Consider the following 19,767-nt stretch of genomic DNA (forward strand, 5'->3'; position numbering starts at 1 on the left):
TGCGCTTTACTGGGCGGGTAGCCAGCTGCAGCCGCGGCCAATAGGCGAGAGACTTCTTGTTTCCTGGCAGTGCGGGGTCCCGGCACCGCGGCACTCGGGTTTTGTTTGGGTCCTGGGTGGAGGACCCGGGTGCCGGGGCCCGAGGTGCCGCCTCGCTAGCGGGAGAGGGAGCGGGAGCACCGGCCCGGAGAGAGGTGAGGGGCTCTGCGTGCATTGCGGCCCCGCCCCCTTCTCGCAGCCCCTGCAGCCCGAGCCCCTCTCGAAGGCCACCCCGCCCCCGGCCTGGCCGGGACAGGCGACCCCGCCCCTGCCTGCCCAGCTGCCGGGTGGCCGTCCTCAGCCTCCTGCCCTCTGTAGCCTCACCTCTGACCCCTAGGCCGTGCCTTCCCACCCCCTCCAGTGTGTCTGTCTCAACCGTTCCAGTTTCTCCAAACAGGGCAAGCCCGACATTGTGAGGGACCTCCCGAGTTCGGGGGTCGCGAAGCCACCCCTTGCCCCCAGGTGGGACTCTACCAGCCCAGCTTTTTTTGCAGTGTTTAGGACACCCGTTACTGACCCACAACTACCAGGGTAGCTTTTGCAGGGGTTCCAGTGTCTACAGGGCAAAAAATGGAAACAGACCCGTGCCTTAACTGGAGCTGAGCTGAGGGCTCTAGGTGAGCAGGTGGCATCTGCCCAGTTTCCTTTGGCTTGGCACAGACCACGCTTTTATAGTTTTCATCCATAATAGGCATAGAGTAGGAGCAAAAAGAAAAAAAGAAAAGAAAAGAAAAAAGGGACGAATCAGCCCTTCAGGGCCCAGGAAAGCAACAGCAGAATTCTGGTCGGTACTTGTGAGGACACAGGAGCAAAGGGAGGGAGCCAGTCATTCAAACATAAGAGTTTTGGTTCTCCTGGAATAGGTCCAGAATGGCCATCTCTAAAGATGGCCATGTGCTGTGGGGAAGTGTGTAATGGCTAGTTTTGGGAAATCTGATTTCTCAGTCTCTACTCTTTGGACTGCAAAAAAAGCTTTGCTCTAGTCTCAACACTTTAGCCATTGCGTATTTATTTGATTTGAAAACAGGGCATTATAGCAAAATGGGATCCCTTTAAGTCAGTCATAACCCTTAGCGTGGGGTAGAGTATTGTTTTTCTCTTGGTCTTGCTGGAAGGTCACATTCACATTTTTTAATGAGCGAGCATTTTGCTTCACAGGACACTCCCTAAGAACAGCTCTCACTTATCCAGAGATACCCAAAAAATCTTGTTTAATTTTTGTTCTCCCTTCCTACCCCAACCCTCTTTTCCCCAGCTCTCAGGGCCAGAGTGGGGCAAAAGGATGCTTTCCCAGCCCCACCATGGAGCTGCGCTGTGGGGGATTGCTGTTCAGTTCTCGCTTTGATTCAGGGAACCTAGCCCATGTGGAAAAGGTGGAATCTGTGTCTAGTGATGGGGAAGGAGTAGGAGTAGGAGGAGGGGCATCGGCCCCCACTGTTAGCATTGCTTCTTCCCCTGACTACGAGTTCAACGTGTGGACCCGACCAGACTGTGCTGAAACCGAATTTGAGAACGGGAACAGGTATGAGGAAAGAATCGGAGGGTGGAAGGAGAAAAGGCATGTTCAGGTACCCAAATCCATGCTTCAGTTGGAGGCCATTTGACTTACTTGTTCATACCCTTCCTCTTCCAGTCCCTCCTCACCTCTTCCCCTCCTTGCTAAATAGCCATTTCCCAGTTTGGTGTGCTCCAGGGCTCCCACCATGTCCTGTCTCCAACCTCCCAAATATAATGACCTCTCTCTCCTCTGGCCCTCAGGTCATGGTTTTACTTCAGTGTCCGGGGAGGAACTCCAGGGAAACTCATCAAGATCAACATTATGAACATGAACAAGCAAAGCAAACTTTATTCCCAGGGTATGGCCCCCTTTGTGCGCACACTGCCCTACCGGCCACGCTGGGAACGCATTCGAGACCGGCCCACCTTTGAAGTAAGTTCTCCATGAAGAAGAAAGAGGACTTGGGTGCTAGTAGAGGAAAGTAAACAATAAATTCGCTCTTGGTAGAGAGTAGTAGGCAGGTGGGACCCCAGGTTACTGTGTCAGCTTTCCTTACACTGCTAAGGTGAGCCCCTGCCTTTGGAAGCCCCATGGAGCTGGTTGTCTTAATGGAAAGTATCAGAGGGAGGGAAGGAAGTTGGTAGAGGTGAAAAGAGTGTAAGGTCAGTTCCTAGTGCCCCAACAGGAGCTCAGTTCTGACACAAATGGCATGTTGCTCCTCCCTCTTCTTTCTCTGCTCCTCAGATGACAGAGACACAGTTTGTGTTATCCTTTGTTCACCGTTTTGTGGAGGGCCGTGGGGCCACCACCTTCTTCGCCTTCTGCTACCCCTTCTCCTACAGTGACTGCCAGGATTTGTTAAACCAACTAGACCAGCGCTTTCTGGAGAACCACCCTACCCATAACAGGTGCCAACCCCATTCTTACTCCTGCTACACCATCCTACATCTCTGCTATTTCTGGAATTTACCCTAAAATCTCTGCACCAAAACTTCATCAGTCTTTTCTCTGTACAGAATGTGGGACTTTGGACACCTTTGAAAAATGTGTTTCCTTGTGATCTTGACTTCAGTATATCCCATCTAGTCCACTCCTTCCTGCCAGTTCAAGTCTCTTACTATCCTAGTGCTCAATTATCAATTATCTGTGATTTAACCAGCACTACCATTGCTCATCTGTTCCCCCAGAGGGCAACTGTCTCTGTCTACACAAAGTATTCTATTTTAAGGAGACATTAACTGGGGAAAAAACCAATAAACTCACTGTCCTGTAGTCTGCATCCTAGCAATGCTAAACCCACCCAAATCCTAGTGTGAAGGAAAGGACTATGAGGCCAAGAGGTTAGGATGAAGGACCAGATTTTACAAATCTGGGCTGGTGATGAGGCCCACCTCTTGCTAGATCTTTTGGAACTTCTGGAATAATTATTTTTATTCCTGCAGCCCCCTGGATACCATCTATTACCACCGGGAGCTCCTTTGCTATTCTCTGGATGGACTTCGTGTAGATCTGTTAACAATCACTTCCTGCCATGGGCTTCGAGAAGATCGAGAGCCCCGCCTAGAGCAGCTGTTTCCTGATACCAGCACCCCCCGACCATTCCGTTTTACAGGCAAGAGGGTGAGTGGGGAGAGCATAAAGGCAGTTCTTTGCCCTTTTTGTAGCTCCAGACACTGTGACTAGCTGAAAGCTGTTTTCTCTAGGCATCCTGGACCTAGCTCAGCCTATAGCCTAAGGCAAGGGTGACAGCTGCTGCTTCACTTGCAGACCCAGGCAGCTGGCAGTCCAGTGGCTTTTTCTGCCTCATCCACTCCTTCCTGATGTGTGTCAGTGGAACCATAGTGTAACTGTCTGCTCTCCTCTCCACCTCAGATCTTCTTCTTAAGCAGCAGAGTACACCCTGGGGAGACTCCATCTAGCTTTGTCTTCAATGGCTTTCTAGACTTCATCCTTCGACCCGATGACCCCCGGGCCCAAACCCTACGCCGCCTTTTTGTATTTAAGCTGATTCCCATGTTGAATCCTGATGGTGTGGTCCGGGGCCACTACCGGTAAGTAGTCTCCCCATCCTTTCTGGATTGCTCCCAGTCCTCCTATATGCCATTTTTTCCTCAGTGAAAGATTGCTACCTTCTAGCTTCTCCTGTATTCCCAATCCTCTTGCGCCTTAACAAGGGCAGGCCCATCTGATGTTCCAGAGACCTGAGAGGGGAATTTCATCTAGTGGCATTCCTAGGAAGGAGCAAAACTAGGATAGGTGCAGGCCTATCTGGGTGGAGGGAGCTATCCTTAGGTTTCTCTGGTATCTTAGGTTGACATCAGGTCAGTGAGGGGTCCTGTCTGTAATTCTTTCCTAGCACAATTTCAGCCTCTCTTTGATAAGTCAATCTCTTAGTCTCCTTGTCATCCACTGGCTCAGGCCTCTAGACCTTGCTTCAGTCCCTGTTTTCCTACAGCACTGATTCACGGGGAGTGAATCTGAACCGTCAGTACCTGAAGCCTGATGCTGTCCTGCACCCGGCCATCTTTGGGGCTAAAGCTGTGCTTCTTTACCACCATGTGCACTCTCGTCTGAACTCCCAGAGTTCCTCTGAACACGAGCCCAGTCCCCGCCTCCCTTGTGATGCTCCTCTTTCTGATCTTGAGAAAGCCAACAATCTCCACAATGAAAGTCGCCTTGGACAGTTATCTGACAGTGATAACCCTGAGACCTGGATCCAGGCAGAGCCAGTGGAACAGAAGGCCAACAGTGAGTGGATTATGCCAGAACAGTCTACTGAACTTGAGGCACCAGCCCCTGACACAATTCCCCCCAAAGAGAGTGGTGTTGCTTACTATGTGGACCTGCACGGACATGCTTCCAAAAGGGGCTGCTTCATGTACGGAAACAGCTTTAGTGATGAGAGCACCCAGGTAGGAGTCCTAAGGATGTCATGTGAATGTGGGAATCATTGTAGTTATAAAATAAAGGCTAGGCCACAGAGAGGGAACATAGCCTGACAGGAAGTACTGTACAGACTGCCTCTATATGAACTTCAAAGAGCCAAGAAGAATAAGCATCGGGGCCTTGTATCATTAAATCCCATTAAATCATGCCTTTGAGTGAGGGTCATGCTGTCAGCATCATAGTCTTAAGAGTTTGGGGAACCAAGAGAAAAGGAAAATTTTGCATTATTGGAGAAAAGAAACTTAGAACTTAAAAGTGATAGAATTATATCTTCTTAACACCTAGAAATAATGTCAAACATTGAAAATTTTAAAAATGTTAATTGCTACTGATGGTTTTAGGGTTATAGTGATATCTGCTGTGTATGAGTCACATGGCCATATCTTGCCATCTCTCCTTTGCCCCTTGTCCCTTCTTTCTGTCTCTCTTTCTAAGAACATTTTTCTCCCCTCAACAGGTGGAAAACATGCTATATCCAAAGCTCATCTCCTTGAATTCAGCCCACTTTGACTTCCAGGGCTGCAATTTCTCAGAGAAAAATATGTACGCTCGAGACCGTAGAGATGGCCAATCCAAAGAGGGAAGCGGTCGTGTTGCAATCTACAAGGCCTCAGGGATAATCCACAGGTTGGGTGGAAACTGGTATTTAGTTGAGGAGATAGCTTCCCTAAAGAAAATTCCCTGGGTCTGTGGGTGTAGCTCAGTGGTAGAGCATTTGCCTAGCATGCCTAGTGCTCTGGGTTCAGTCCCAGTGCAGCAAAATGAAGAAAATAATAGGCAGCTTAGGGCCTGAGGGGGCCAGGACTATCCAAGTCTTTTCAAAAGAGAGCCTTACAATCAGCAGGATTATTTTAGTCTAGGACTCTCCTTTTCTGGGATTTACTGGGTACATAGTGTGGTGCCAAGGTAAATAGCTAGTTGCTAGGGGTTGTTAGCACCTTCTACTTGTGTTCACTTTTTTCCAAGTAATTATCTTCTTAGACCACAGGGCTGGCCCCTGTAGTTGTCATGATATCCATTCAGGCAGGACACTGATAAAGGTCTTTGTGTCTTAGCTACACACTTGAATGCAACTACAACACTGGACGCTCAGTAAACAGCATCCCTGCTGCCTGCCACGACAATGGGCGTGCCAGCCCTCCTCCCCCGCCAGCTTTCCCTTCCAGATACACTGTGGAACTATTTGAGCAGGTATGAATCCTTGGCATAAGTGGGAAAGGGGAACCTCAAACCTGGAAAGACTTTCCCTCTTGTTACCTGACTCTAAGGTCCTCTACAGAGATGTTCATTGCTGTAATCATCTCATCACTGTGTTAATAGGAGCATGGCTCCTATAGACTGTAAGGGTATTGAGAGGATGAACAGAGAATCCTCTAGCACATCTGAGTCAGATTCTTTACCTCTGAGTTGATCTTTCTCATTCTGTTGGAAGGTTTATTTACTCCTGGGCTCAAAAGTACCCCCACTATTATGATCTTGGTGACTACTTATTCTAGGGCATTCAAAGGGAGTAGAAAGAGCTTCAGGTTAGAAAAGAAATTCTAACACCTTCTAATAGAATCCTTTGTGTGAGCCAGAAAGCACATCTGCCCCTGCCATAATAAATGAGGTCCCAGCAGGTGTGGTTGCATACACATGTAATCCCAGCAATTTGGGAGGCTGGAGTGGGACGATCTCAAGTTCCAGGCCAGTCTCAGCAATTTATAAATTAAGGCCCTGTCTCAAAATTTAAAAAAATAAAGGACTGGGGATATAGCTCAGTGGTAAAGTACCCTGGATTCAATCCCAAGTACCAAAATTAATTAATTAATTATGGAATTAGATGTGGTAGCACATGCCCATAATCATAGTGACTGAGGCTGAGGCAGGAGGATGGCAAGTTTGAGGCCAGTCTCAGCAAATGAGTGAGACCCTGTCTCAAAATAAAAAATAAAAAGGATTGGGGATGTAGCTTAGTGAACCTGGGTTGAATCCCTAGTATCTCCCTTTATTATTAAAATGGATGAGTGTCCTAAAATAGTCAATGGTTAGGGAACATCTAGGCACAAAATTTAGGGTACCCAGTGGCCTCTTCTTCCCTTCCTTTGTGCTATGTAACCCACCCCACATAGCAGCCTGGATTAGGGGTCCAAGATGCTAAGCGAAACTGGAATCCCCCACAGGTGGGACGAGCTATGGCCATTGCGGCTCTGGACATGGCAGAATGTAATCCATGGCCACGAATTGTGCTGTCAGAGCACAGCAGCCTCACTAACCTACGGGCCTGGATGCTAAAGCATGTACGAAACACCCGAGGCCTCAGCAGCACTGTGAACATGGGCATCAGCAAGAAGAGAGGCTCTCGAACTCCACCCAAAAGTAACAAGTAAGACAAGCAGCATGGCAGGGAGAGGGCAGGAGAGTGGGCAAGGCTTTAGACCTAGGAGTTCCATGGGATTTGTATTCCTTCCCTCTTTCTAAAAGTACCACATGCTGAGAATTTTCTGGGTAAATTAGAATTAGCAAGATCATTTTTTTTTTGAGATGGGATCCACTTCCCTTTCACCAGGAGCTACATACTTCTAAGAGACCTGAAAATCAGGCCAAGGGACTCCCTATTATAGAACTTTGCTCTAAACTTTCAAAAGTGGTGAATGATTGATTGAAGGAAGTGGAAGGGCCAGTTCCAGGGCTGTAGGGGGAATCCATTGGGAGATAAAGCTGCTCAGGACAGCCCTGCTATTAGCTGGTATGCCCCAGGTTAAATATCTCATCTATGGAGATGAATTCCTCCCTTCTTCCTTTAAATGAGTTCTTTTACCCCAAGGTGAAAGTTTTACTGAACATCAGACCCTGGGGAAAGCCCTGAGAAAGCCTGGCCCAGAGTTGACTGGCATATGCTTCTTTGCAGTGTATTGCCCATTTCCTGCTCTGAAAACACCTTGAGCCGGGCACGAAGTTTTAGCACTGGCACAAGTGCTGGTGGTAGCAGCAGCAGCCAACAGAATTCTCCACAGATGAAGAACTCCCCCAGCTTTCCTTTTCATGGCAGTCGGCCTGCAGGGCTGCCAGGCCTGGGCTCTAGCACCCAAAAGGTCAACCACCGGGTGCTGGGTCCTGTCAGAGGTAAGCCAGTCTGGGAGCCCCTGCAGCAGGTGTTCGGTTGTTTGGGACATTGCTGGGGAAAATGAGAGCTTGAAGACATACACTTGGCCCAGGACCAAGGGGTGAATCAATAAAATTAGTCTGTAGCAGAATCTACAACCTCTCCTGCGACCTTCGTGTTCCCTGCGGCATGACTCCAGAGGATGTTACATGTGGCCACGGGGAAACCTGGGGATCTGGGCTTCAGCACGTTAGGAGCTGGGGAAGTTTCCAAGGACAAAACACTAGTTGAAACAGTGCCAAACACAGACATTGAGGCTCCACATCAAAGACAATATCATTGTATTTTCTTGGGAGCAGTACAGAAGAATGTCCTTAGAATCCAAATTGCAGCACTATAAAGATGGAAGATCCTGTTGTGGTCTTTATGGGTTGAAATTGTCCTGGCTTCAGAGCTTATTCAGAAAGTGATATAAGGATTCCAACTCTTTCAAAGAAAAATGGAACAAACTACAGAAGCTTCTGTTCTAGGCTCACAAATCAAGTATCTAGCCCTTTCTATCAGTGGTCACAATGCTCAACTGCATCATTACCACTCGGTTTTGCCTGAAAGATTCTTTTTTTCCTGTGTATTTTTCCACAGAAAATTACACAGAGAAAAAGAGAAGGTGACTGGAAGTAAGCTGGATTGTGAAGGGGGAGAGATTGTAATAGGGCAACTTCCCCCAAATAACGCTATATATCATATGAGTATTGTATGTGCCATCAGGGTTACAGAAGTTGGCTAAATATGGAGGCCTGTAAGCTGGAATGAAGTGCTTTGGTGATCTTTTACCTACACCCATCCTTATTTAGCATATCCTTGCTCTCAGTTTGCAACCTAGCTTTTGAACAGATGTGATATGCACTGGGTCAGTGGCTGTAAATCTGACTGCAGAGAAGCTAGAGGGAGCAATGGCCTTTACCAGTTTTGACCATTATAATAGCAATGGCCTTTACCAGTTTTGACCATTATAGTATTCTATTCTTGAGCCAGTTGTGGTGACACACTTTTATAATCCTAGCCACTTGGGAGGCTGAGGCAGGAGAATTGCAAGTTCGAGTTCGGCCTCAGCAACCTGGTGAAGGCCTAAGGAACTTAGCAAGACCGTCTCCAAGTTTAAAAAGGGGGGCGGGGGGCTAGGGATATGGTTCAGTGGTAAAGTGTCCCTGAGTTTGATCCCCAGTGGCCCCCCAAAAATGAATTCTGATATTCAATCTCATCCAGTTTATATTCCAAACCCTGTTCTTTGAGATTCTGTCTTCATTGGTACAGACTACTTTGCATACTGTATTTGAAAGAGTATTAAACTAATATTGATATCTTATGTTTAAACTGTATTTAATAGAAAACAAGAGAGTTTCATATAATTTCATGAAGTTCTCATGAGGACCTGTGGGATGAGTGATGTTTCCATTTTTCTGATAAGGAAACTTAGGCTGTTGAAGAGTGTCCAAGATTGCAGGGCTATTAAGTGGCAGAGTTATTCCAGCTGATACATTTGCATGCTCCATTGTAACTAATTTCCCATGTTAAATCTGGATGAAATTTTTCTTCTGTTTTCTTTTCCTTTCTTTTTTGGTCAGCCTTCCCTAGCTCATAACTCAGGGTTCCTGGGTATTACTTCATCAGCATCATAAATTATCCTCTGACCACAAAGAGAAAAGGCCTTTTTTAGGTTGTCACTGGAGGATTCTAGGCAGTGTTTAGTCAGTTTTCTATTGACATCCTCCGAGTTCCCCTCCCAATGCAAAACATTTTTGAGCTCCATGAGGGTGAGGGATGTGTATTCTATTTCTCTGTTATTTCACCAGATAACTAATGGAAAATATGCAGCATCAGTACTAAATAATTCCTAGCTGATTGACTTGGAACTTAACAGAGCAAACAGGACAGTAAATACAACATAAAAGCATACTCACATCATAAACATCCAGGACATTTAGAGCTACTATGGTAGATTAACACGAGTAATTAACCAAAGAATGTTCAGTTAAGAAATAGTTTTGAAGAACAAGTAGTAGATGGTTTGATAAAAACATTCCAAAAATGAGAAATGACAGTCAGGATCAGGAACAGTACTCCTGGGTAGAGAGGAACTATGAGGCTTTCAAGGATACATGCTAAAGGAAGAAGTAAGGGTGGCATTTAAGACATTGTTTTGGTAGTGGTGGGGTGATAAGTGATCTAATTCAGATTTGCTTGGATGCCTTAGGAGATATATATATATACACACACACACACACACACACACACACACACACACATACATACACATACATGCCCTGCAGGCAGAAAAGGACTGAAGAAAAGGTGAGCCAAAGGGGTTGAAGGTCTAGGAGTGATCCACATATAGGTGCCACGTAAAAATCAAGGGAGAAGGCATGTTTCCCCAGGGAATGAGCTTAGAAGTAGAAAGAGTACCAGTACAGAGACACCCCAGGGACTTGCACAAATATTTCTAAGAATTAGGAAACTATACAATCAAAGAATCAAGATAAGTTACTAATAATACCAAACAGGGATACTGTAAGGAGTTGAAAGGTGAGATCCCAGGAATTTTGACTCTGTTCCCCTGGACATTTGCTGGTACTGTGATTTTTGCTGCTTTATCTTTTAAGCATGCAAGATGGAAGACTGACCCTAGTCTGGGATAGGGGCCACATTCTGATGTGCCATTTGGACATGGTATCTTCAACCAACTCTTGGGAAAACTTCTTTGTCCTGTCACTTTGTGACACTTCTGCTCCAAACATCTGGTATTCTGGCCTCTGCCACATCTAGCTATATTTTGTTTTCCCATCTAGAAAGATCATAACCCCCATATCTTAGAAATCTTAACTATAAATGAGCTACACTTTCAACCCTAAATTAGAATTGATTTGGAAAAGGATTTTTTTTTGACATGTGAATTTATAAGAAAATTTCCACTAATAGATAAAAATTATGTCACTCAGCCAGATGCAGTGGCACATGCCTATAATCCCAGCTACCTGGAGGTTGGGACAGGAGGATTGCAAAGTCCAGGACAGTCTGGGAAACTTAGCAAGACACTGTCTCAAAATAAAAGGGCTTTGGTATGTAGCTAAATGGTAGAACACCTCCCTAGTATGCATGAGGCTCTGGGTTCAATCTCCAGTATCTCAAGAAAAATATACTTAACTGTACATTTAATTCACTATCCTTATTGGCTAAAACAAGTACAAGATTGGGCTATCCAGTGAATCTCAGAAAAGATCAAGGCAGCTCAACCAGGAGCTTAAGGCAGAGATTCAGGGCACTAGTTTGACAGGTCCTGTCTGGAGGCTGGGAGATAATATTTTAGAAGGCCAACTAGTAGCCAACTTGGGGCAAACAGGAATAGCCTTGGAACAGAAGGTTGTAAGTTCAGTAAACATTAGCTACGAGCATCCTCTGACTTTTGTGCCAGAATCTTCTCTACTTAGTTCTCCCTAGCCGCAAAACATGTTCTGAAGTACCACCTTCTCAGATTGCTGTGTTGATGTAGGGGAAGTAGTTGTCACTGGAGAATAGCTAATGCAGTGATGAACTGAGAGAAATCAAAAGCCTTCAAGATAACTTGCAAAAGCAGGTACAGAGCTAAAGAAGGGCCTGCTGGGGCTGGGGTGGGGGAGGTAAAACATTTTTTTCCTTATATCCATTAAATATGAATTAAAGTAGGGCAAAGACTAGGGGGAGGCAGGTGAGATACCTAGGACACCCAGGTACTCACTCTCAGGGCTGTGCAGGTGCCTTCTTCACTTTTGCATTCTAGGTGCTTCACTTGTTTTATTCTAGTCCTAGCCCGGAGTTCCAGCAACAGTCTCATTCAACAATTTGGAACTTCCTTCCTGGCTCCCCAGCCTACCCAGCAGAATGCTGGTATGACAAGACAAGGTGCTAAAGTATAAAAGCAGGAGCCTTCAGATGTCACTACCACCATTGCTCTTATCCCTCCCACCTGTCATTTAAACCTGAGGTTACCAGAACTCTTTGCTGATCTCTAATGCCTTTGCTCAGCTGATAGGCAATTTTTGGTAGAGCAGCTAATGTCCAGCAGTGAGTAGAGGTTCCCTGGAGTCAACAGGACTTAGTGCCTACATTGCCATTGCCACTTCTACGTTTACCACTGTAAATTATAGTATCAAGAAATATCTCCCAACACATCTATTTAGCATCTGGCACTGTGCCTAGCTCTTTATTAGGTAGAAGGCAAATATTTTTTGAATGAATAAAAACTTTAATTGAGAGCAAAACCCAGGCCTGTGATCATCCCAGGGATTTAATAAGATCTGGGGTATTCCATGGGGGACAGTTCTAAAGATTTTTGCAGAGATGAAACAGGGTATAGGCACAAGTCAACTAACTCCTATTCTAAATTGAGACTTTAGAACATCCATTTTAACTTTCACAAGGTGAGATCAGTTTGGCTCAACCCTCAGACCTTAGCCCTTGGACTGTCTTGCCACCCCAACATGGAACCTCTGGCTGATTCCATAAAATATCTTATAACCTCTGGACACACAGCTGATCATATATCACTCTTGCATTCAGCCTTAAGCTGCTGTTCTATAGAACCAAAACATATAGAATTGGGGCTCCTCCATTTCCTTTTTATCTCAACAGGGACTAAGTAGGCCTAGATTACAGTAGGGGCCAAGAGTCAAAACACTAGAAACTGTGTGCGCTAACAAATTATAGGCAATCCTGGCCAGGTCTTGAGGCAGTCTTTTAAGAGAAGATTGGTTGAAATGCTACCTTTAAATACCTTATACTTTCAGAGCAAGCCTTTCCCCTAAATCAGACCTTGTCCCCATTCTAAAACCCTGATTGGGGTGGAATTCCTGAGTTACAACCTTAATATCTTTCCTATGATCCCTTCTCCATTTTGCATTGGCAATTTTTACATCATTTGCCTATTTTGCTTCACGACTTCTTAAGTGTCGTCCAGTTTATTACTATAACCAATAATGTCCCGAAGTCTCTCATCCCACCCCAAGAAAGGGGGAGAGTTCATCTCTTAACGTGGTTTCAGCATGCCTTTCTGTATAGATATTTCTCAGATTGTCTACAAATCTGTGATTTCCTCAATCAACTTCATTATTTCTGCCTACTATGCACTGACACCTACACACCTACATTATTCTGATGTTTGTTTTAATCACAGCATTACCCAAGTCTTGGCCTTAGAGTATCTCTTAAGTCATTGGTGGTGGCTAATGTTTCAGGTTATTTGACTGTAGCTAAGTCTCTCTGGCTTCTGTTGTTATGTTGGTAACTCTGTGCCAACTCTCAAACAGGCCTCTAAGGTCTGGTTGTTTTTGACTCTTATATGAGTACGCACCTTGAATCTTAATTGGCACCTAGTGCCTCAGCAAAACTTCACATAGCTAGAATGATTTCCATTCTGAGATCTTTGTGCTTTTTTTTAATTCTTCTATTTATTTTTTAGTTGTAGTTGGACACAGTAACTTCATTTTATTTGTTTTTGTGTAGTGCTAAGAATCAAACCTAGGGCCTCACACACTCTAGGTAAGTGCTCTACCGCTGAGCCACACAACCCCAGCCCTTCTTCTTTTTTTAATCTGGAAAACTTTCAGAAGTATTCATGATACTGCCTGTTACTATTGCTTACTGCAGCTAGACAAGATGAAGCTGAGGTCGCCTACTTCCTATATCAGAGGCTTTTCACACCCAACACGTGTTAGGGCACTGGCATGCTGGTAACTCACCAAACTTGGTTCTGGAAGTTCAAGAGTACTGGGGGCCTGGGAGGCTGGAGATATGGCTCAGTGGTGAAATGCTTGCCTAACATGTGCCAGGCCCTGGGTTCAACCTCCATTACTACCAAAAAAAAAAAAAAAGTATTTGGCACCAGTTTTCCCTCTGTGATGAGGAAGTACCTACTGAATCTGCAAGCCTCCTACTCCATCCATTCTCCATCTGTCCCACTGGGACCTTACCCTTCAGAACAGATAGCAGTAAGGATCCAGCCTTAGGAAGGGCTGCCCCAGAGTATAAATGTATTTTTTAAACTCCAAGCGATGATGAATCCATGAACAACTAGCCATTGAACAAAGGACAATGAACAATTAGTTTTAACTCTCTAATTGTCAAGGAGCCTCACAGAGACAACATTTGAGATGGGACAGGGAAGATGGTCGGTTTCACTAGAAAGGGAAAGAAATTCTAGAGGAACTACACAAATAGTAGCAGCAGGAGCTATAGCAAAGGGTATAAGAGATCAGATGGTCAGCATTGTACGAAGGATATGTGGATTGGAACAACACTGGGCAGAGTTTTGAATGGGCCATGTAAAAAGGTTTAGACTTTATCCTTTAAAAGACATTCAGTACTTCCCCTTGCCTAAGCCACAGTGATTTCTGACCAGGTCTCTGTTTTAGAAAAGTAATTTGTGGTACCTATGTGAAGGATGGATGGTAAAAAGAAAGATATTCAAGCTGAGGAAACCAATAGGGAAATAAAATTTGAGTGGAAATTAAAGATCTGTATGTATCTAGACAATGGTAAGGGAGAAGAAAGGAGGAATTCAGATGAATGCAGAGGTAGAACTATCAGGATTTGACTAAATACAAACCTAAATGTAAAGGAGGAGTAGAAAGATAAAACAGGGTTTCTAGGTTTTTCACCAAGATAAGAAGAATGAGGGAGGGAGAAACTGTTTTGGTTTGGTCATAGGGGACTTCCAGGTAGAAATGTCCAGTGGACAAGTACAGCTGGATTTCAGGAGAAAGAGCTAGAAAGAAATTTGGGAATATAAGAGTAAGTAGAACAAGAGAGACCTAAGGACAGAATGGTAGGGAACATGGACATTTAAGAGGCAGGAAGATCAATTGAAGAGGAGCAGTTAGAGGTAAGAGGAGAACCTAGGAAAGTAGTTTTAGAAGCCAAATTCAATAATTTCCTGCCAAAAGAATGAATTGGTAAGATGAAGACCAAGAAATGAATAACTGAAAATAAATTCTAGAGGTCTTTCTACCCATTGTATAGTTACTTCTGAAGAAGGGTGCTGGTCTGATGACAAGCTTACAAACACAAATTCTGACCAAGGGGAGCCAGCAGGTCAGTGAAGGCTAGCTAATAGTGCGTGACTAACCTGCTTGTGTCCTTTCCACTCAGAGCCCCGAAGCCAGGACAGGAGACGGAGGCAACAGCCACTGAACCATCGACCTCCTGCAAGCAGCCTGGCCCCATCCCCGACTCCTGCTAGTACTGGCCCAGCCTCCTCACGCAACCTGGGCTCCTGCCTCCTGCCCAATTCACTCAGTCTATCAGGTCTGTACCCACTGCCACTGAAATCTGGATTGGCCAGCTTCTTCCCTTCCCTACCACCCAGGGTTTAGACCAGGCACCCAGTTAAGCTTGAAGAAATTCCTTCAGCCACACTGCCACCTAACTTGGGCTCCCTTGACCTGATATAATACAAGGCACTCCAGCCAAGAGCACCAGTTATCCTCCTGGTACCCTAAATCTCTAAACCTGTGCCTTTGTACAGGAGGCTGGGACTTACTGAAATGTCGTCTTTGTAAAATAAAATAACATTTATTGAATGTTTACATTGTGCCAGGCACTGCTATACACACTATCTAATTTAATCCTCATTTTTATAGTTGAGGAACCTGAGGACTTTTCCTACCTGCAAAGTGCCACTTACCCAAGTTCCCCGATTCCAGAAGCTGGGCAACATTAAGACAAAACTGGAGAAGAAAAAAAGCATAGGCCTTTCACCTGTCATCACTGCAGTGGCCTATCATCCACAGAAAACTTAAGCCATCTACTCTCCTTTTAAGCTATAGACCCAGATGTGTAAAGGACTGGATGGGATTGATTTCTGCCTTACCCTGAGCCACTACTCCCAACCTGTCAATTCAATGGGTAGCCCTCAATCCAGGTCTTGGATAGAGTGGACTTGATCCTCAAATGCCTAAATATATGATTGGAGTGGCCCCAAGGTCTATAAATTTATATAGTACTTAAATTTGAGTAGATTCTACTTCTAGTCAAAAGTTCTCTGCTCTCCCTCTTGGACCAGAGTGAAGCTTCACTCAAGGGTGATCTTGCCCAGCAACACATGGAGACTTTTTTGGTTGTAACAATGGAGGCGGCCTGGGGAGGAAACTGCATATAGTAGACGCTGCTCATCATCCTACAATGTGCAAAAGAGCTCCTACAACAAAGGATTACCCAACACAAAATGTCAATAGTGGAAGATTGGGAGCTGGGGGTACAGCTCAGCAGTAGAGTTCTACCTTAGCATGCACAAAGTCCTAGGTTCAATCCCCAGCACTAAAAGCGCGCGTGTACACACACGTACGTACACACACACACACACACACTGCCAAAGTTGAGAAACTGATCTAAAGGAAATTACCTCCTTTCTTTATAGCCCCTACCTTGATGATCAGTTTCCTCTGTTCTTTAGGGAGCAGCTGCTCACTCTTATCTTCAGGGGACAAGCCAGAGGCTGTCATGGTGATTGGGAAAGGTCTGCTAGGGGCTGGCGCTCGGATCCCCTGCATCAGGACTCGATTGCAGGTAACATTTTCTCTGGTCCCCATCATAAGAAGTCTGGCAGAACCCATCAAGGCACTGTTCATCGGGGCAGTGGGAGGGAAAATGCTCAGCCCTGCTTTACAGCCTCTACTTCCAGCCATATCATACAGCTGCTCTGGTGCCTGAGTGCTTATCTGCCCGGCCCCACCCCAATCCCCATCAGCCAGGTGTCTTGCTTGCTTCCAACCCCACTGTCCCTGCCAGATGCACCCCAACCTCAGCCTGCTAGCTTTGGCTTTCCCTGCCCCCTGCCCTTAGCTTCTCCTCTCTTTCTGCCCAGACCTGCCCGAGGAGAGTTTCCGCCAGGAGGGGTCCCGGATTCCCCAGGTAACACATTTGGTTGCTGCTCCTAGGAACAGCCTTGCCACCACTTCCAAGTCAGTCCAGATCCCCATATTAGTTTAGCTAAAGTTGGGTACAGGCAGAAGCTGACTGGATGGGTGAAGCTTAAGCTGCTCTGGCAGGGGCTGAGGCCTAGAAGGACCTGAAGGAGGTCTACCAGTCCGTCATATTTCTACACAGTGCTTTTCTACTCAGGCAGGCCTTGGCCATGGTATACCCATGAAGGCTAAATGCTAGGTCCTTCTGCCACCTTTGTGCTAGTTACGTAAGACTTGAAGTACATAGTCATGGACTGAAACTAGGAGTTCTGTTATCTTGCCTCATCCTCTCAACTAGAAACAATGCCCAGGAATTCAAGGCTCTACTACCTCTGTTGACTCCTATACTAGACTCTTATGCATGGAAACTCAAGAGGCAAACCTAGAAGCAGAAAAGCTCATGGAAGAACCCAGCCTCTTAGCCTAATCCTGTCTACACAGGCTAGGCCCAGGTTGGGCCGGGGCTCACCGCCGACTTGCAGAGGGATAAGAGGCTCTTCAGGCCCCACATCCCCTATCTCCAGGACCAGAGAAAGCAGTGAGCCAGAGCCGGGACCCCGTCCTGCTATACCAGGGTGAGCACCTAGACCCAGTTCTCTCAGCCCTTCCCTCATTTCTTCTATCCCCTCATCTTCATTTCTACCATTCCAGATCATTTTCATCCTTCCCTACTCCCTTTAACCCCAAAGACTGAATGTGCTTTCATTAAGCATCTAGTCCCTGATTTTTATTCTATCATGACCCCAGTGTTTATTTAAAAGGACTAGAAAACAACTGATAGTTAGGGTCTTAAGGCCTAGGAGCTAGCTAGCAGGTTCCAGCATGTGACCTCTGTACAGCCATCAACCTGCCTCTCTTCTCTTAAAGCTACCAGCCTCTGGCTAACAGACCATAACCTTGATTCTTCTCTCTTTTCTGTTGCAGGATGCCTCAGGCCGGCCCCCCACGGCCCCGCTCTGCCCCTGCCTTTTCTCCTATTTCCTGTACTCTATCTGATGTCCCATCCCGGATTTGTTACAGCAGGGGGCCCTTGGGCCAGCCTGAGGTTTGTTTTGTCCCTAAATCTCCCCCACTCACCGTTTCTCCCCGGGTTTGATAATGCCTTTACTTCCATGCCCAGGATACGGTCCCAAAGTGGGGGAACACAGTGAGAAATATGATAGTCCCCTCCTTGGGCTGCAGATTCCATGTTACAACATAACTCTTTGGAATGCCAGCCACTATCTGAGGCCTTGCAGAGCATTACCTTGAGACGGGACAAAACAGGGACCTGTACCCCTTCCCTCCCTCCACAGCACAAGATTTCGGGACCACAAAAAATATATATCTATATTTTTGTATTGGGGGGAGGGGAGGGAGTAGAAAAGCAGCCCCTATACTGGGCCCTATTCAGTGGCAGCTTCTTGTTCCATAGGGTTAAGGAAGACTTTGAGGAAATAAAAGTTGTTTGGAAAAATCCAGGTGTAGTTTCTTTGTATGTTGTGATGGGTAGAAGGGATGAAGTGAAGTGTGAAGGCCCCTCACACCCTCCATCTTGCCTCAGACTATGTCCTGGAACCCTAGAAAAGAGGGGGAAAGACCTGAGGTAAGGAAAATGCTGCAGCTTTCCCCTGGGAATCCTGGAGGCAACTCCCAGTGAACCTGTTCCCCTTTACATCTCTGACCCAAACTTAAGGTTGGTTCCCAAGCTCCCCACCCCCACTTTCTTCTTTCTAGCTTGGGTCTACAGTACCCAACCCCTAAACCAATGACTCTGGCTTAAGAATATGGAAATAGAAGTCTACATTTTTCACCCGCTCAAAAAAAAAAAAAAAATTCTACCTAAATAAGAAGCCTAAACAACCCTGGAAAAGTGGCGGCTATTTAAGAACGCTTATCCTCATGGCACCTTTGCTTCTACCGTTGCCAGTGCCTCCAATACCCCCAACTTGGGCAACTTGCTACTGGAAAACCCAAGAAGATAGGGACAGAGGAAGATTGGGATATACCCCCACCCCACCCCATCCTATCCTATCCTCGCAGGGAGAAGTTTAGGAGGAAGGAGCAGGGCACTGCAAAGCACTGTACTCTGCGGATAAAGGGGCTCAATTCTGGACTGTCTCATGCTTGGCCCGACACTTTCGGATTTAAAGTTTCGAACCTTGCAGGCCCTAATGCGGTCCTCTCCACTCAGCTCTCTGGGGGCTGGGCGCTACAGCCCCGACCGTTACCTGGGGCGGAGAAAGCGCCACTTTCATTCCTGCTTCTTGGGATTGTTGACGGCCACGTAGTGATAGAGAACCACAAGCAAGAATAGCGACACGCCCAGCATGTTGGCGAAGATGGCGAGCTGAACGTCTGTGATCATCCTGCGGAGAAGGGGAGGGACTGAGCCTCGGGTCCGCACGCTTCTCGCGCTCTCTAGGGCACGTCTGGGCCCCCGCGACCCAGCCAACTTGGGGCTGGCCCGTGAGACAGCGCCTGCATGCCTCTCACCTGACCAGCTCGACTCCGCTCCGACGCTGCCTGCGTACCAGCTGGAGGTAGGAGACTTGGACCGGAACTTCGTAGCGTAAGCTGCAGCCCAAGCAGGTACTTCCGCCAGGCTGCGAGCTGGAACGACCTCTCTAGCCCCGCGGTCTCGTCTGCTCCCTCTGCGCGCGCAGGGGGCGGAGCAGCAGTGGGACTGACAGCTGTGCTTGTGGGCGGGGCCGCGGAAGCGTGCCTCGTGCTTTAGTGGCACAGCTGGCCGCAGCTGGGGTGGTCGGGCTCGTGGTTAGCAAAGCTGTGGTGGCCGCCTCCCTGGAGCCGAGGAGTGTATTAGGGCGAGGGTGCGGCTGCGGGGCCGGGCGGGAGACTTAGCTTGACCCGCAAGCTCTGGCCCACTTTCCTGCCCCGGCCCCCCGCACTGCTGCCCACCCTTCATTTCCCGGCCCGGCCCAGCCAGGTGCTTCCTTTGGGTCCTGCCCTCACGGTCCTCTCCCTGGCTTGGGCGGCGGGGACTGGTTGGGAGGCGGCGATGCAGAAGTGCAGAAGGGGAACAGGAATGCGGCTGCTGCTGTCAACCTTTCTGACCCACATCCTACCTAGGAGACCGAGCTGCCTGTAATCTGAACAGAGCCTGTCTTCTCCAGGTCCCTACTTCCACCCCACTCCTGGAGGTGGGCGTAGAAAATAGGGCGGACCCTCCCGGAATCAAAACCCAAGCTGTGGGACCTCCGCCAAGT

At 46.9% G+C, this 19,767-nt stretch overlaps 2 protein-coding genes across 8 annotated transcripts; one reads left to right on the plus strand and one right to left on the minus strand.

Annotated features, from left to right (window-relative positions):
• The first annotated feature begins 36 nt into the window (after positions 1-36).
• Positions 37-18,019, plus strand: Agbl5 (AGBL carboxypeptidase 5). 7 transcript variants are annotated; one of them, XM_046441440.2, is made up of 16 exons: positions 37-194; positions 1,295-1,561; positions 1,798-1,969; positions 2,282-2,445; positions 2,980-3,157; positions 3,410-3,588; positions 3,993-4,449; positions 4,941-5,110; positions 5,539-5,674; positions 6,646-6,848; positions 7,374-7,588; positions 14,748-14,903; positions 16,051-16,163; positions 16,462-16,508; positions 17,003-17,136; positions 17,486-17,617. In XM_046441440.2, exons 2-15 carry the CDS (start codon positions 1,341-1,343, stop codon positions 17,049-17,051), a joined length of 2,460 nt encoding a protein of 819 aa, XP_046297396.1. In that variant the 5' UTR covers positions 37-194; positions 1,295-1,340; the 3' UTR covers positions 17,052-17,136; positions 17,486-17,617. The 7 variants fall into 7 exon arrangements, with proteins under 7 accessions (XP_046297396.1, XP_046297392.1, XP_046297394.1 ...); XM_046441436.2 differs by lacking the exon at positions 16,462-16,508 and having other exon boundaries at positions 16,913-17,136; positions 17,486-18,019; XM_046441438.2 differs by lacking the exon at positions 16,462-16,508 and having other exon boundaries at positions 17,486-18,019.
• On the minus strand, positions 17,882-19,030 carry Ost4 (oligosaccharyltransferase complex subunit 4, non-catalytic). Its single transcript, XM_046441458.1, has 2 exons — positions 18,772-19,030; positions 17,882-18,120 (listed from the first exon to the last, which is right to left on the minus strand). Exon 1 carries the CDS (start codon positions 18,906-18,908, stop codon positions 18,795-18,797), a length of 114 nt encoding a protein of 37 aa, XP_046297414.1. The 5' UTR covers positions 18,909-19,030; the 3' UTR covers positions 17,882-18,120; positions 18,772-18,794.
• Between the last annotated feature and the right edge of the window lie 737 nt (positions 19,031-19,767).

The sequence above is a fragment of the Marmota monax genome, unplaced genomic scaffold (assembly GCF_021218885.2).
Source record: "Marmota monax isolate L192 unplaced genomic scaffold, Marmota_monax_Labrador192_F-V1.1 WCK01_AAM20220418_F8-fsc00010, whole genome shotgun sequence".
Taxonomy (NCBI): domain Eukaryota; kingdom Metazoa; phylum Chordata; class Mammalia; order Rodentia; family Sciuridae; genus Marmota; species Marmota monax.

Bases quoted from the DNA above. Each gene is read 5' to 3' on its own strand.
- Agbl5 (XM_046441436.2), top strand. From the start codon at position 1,341: ATGGAGCTGCGCTGTGGGGGATTGCTGTTCAGTTCTCGCTTTGATTCA. The intron at 2,446-2,979 runs GTGCCAACCCCA...TTATTCCTGCAG, and splicing joins AACCACCCTACCCATAACAG to CCCCCTGGATACCATCTATT. The intron at 16,164-16,912 runs GTAACATTTTCT...CTCCTATACTAG, and splicing joins GCATCAGGACTCGATTGCAG to ACTCTTATGCATGGAAACTC.
- Ost4 (XM_046441458.1), bottom strand. From the start codon at position 18,908: ATGATCACAGACGTTCAGCTCGCCATCTTCGCCAACATGCTGGGCGTG.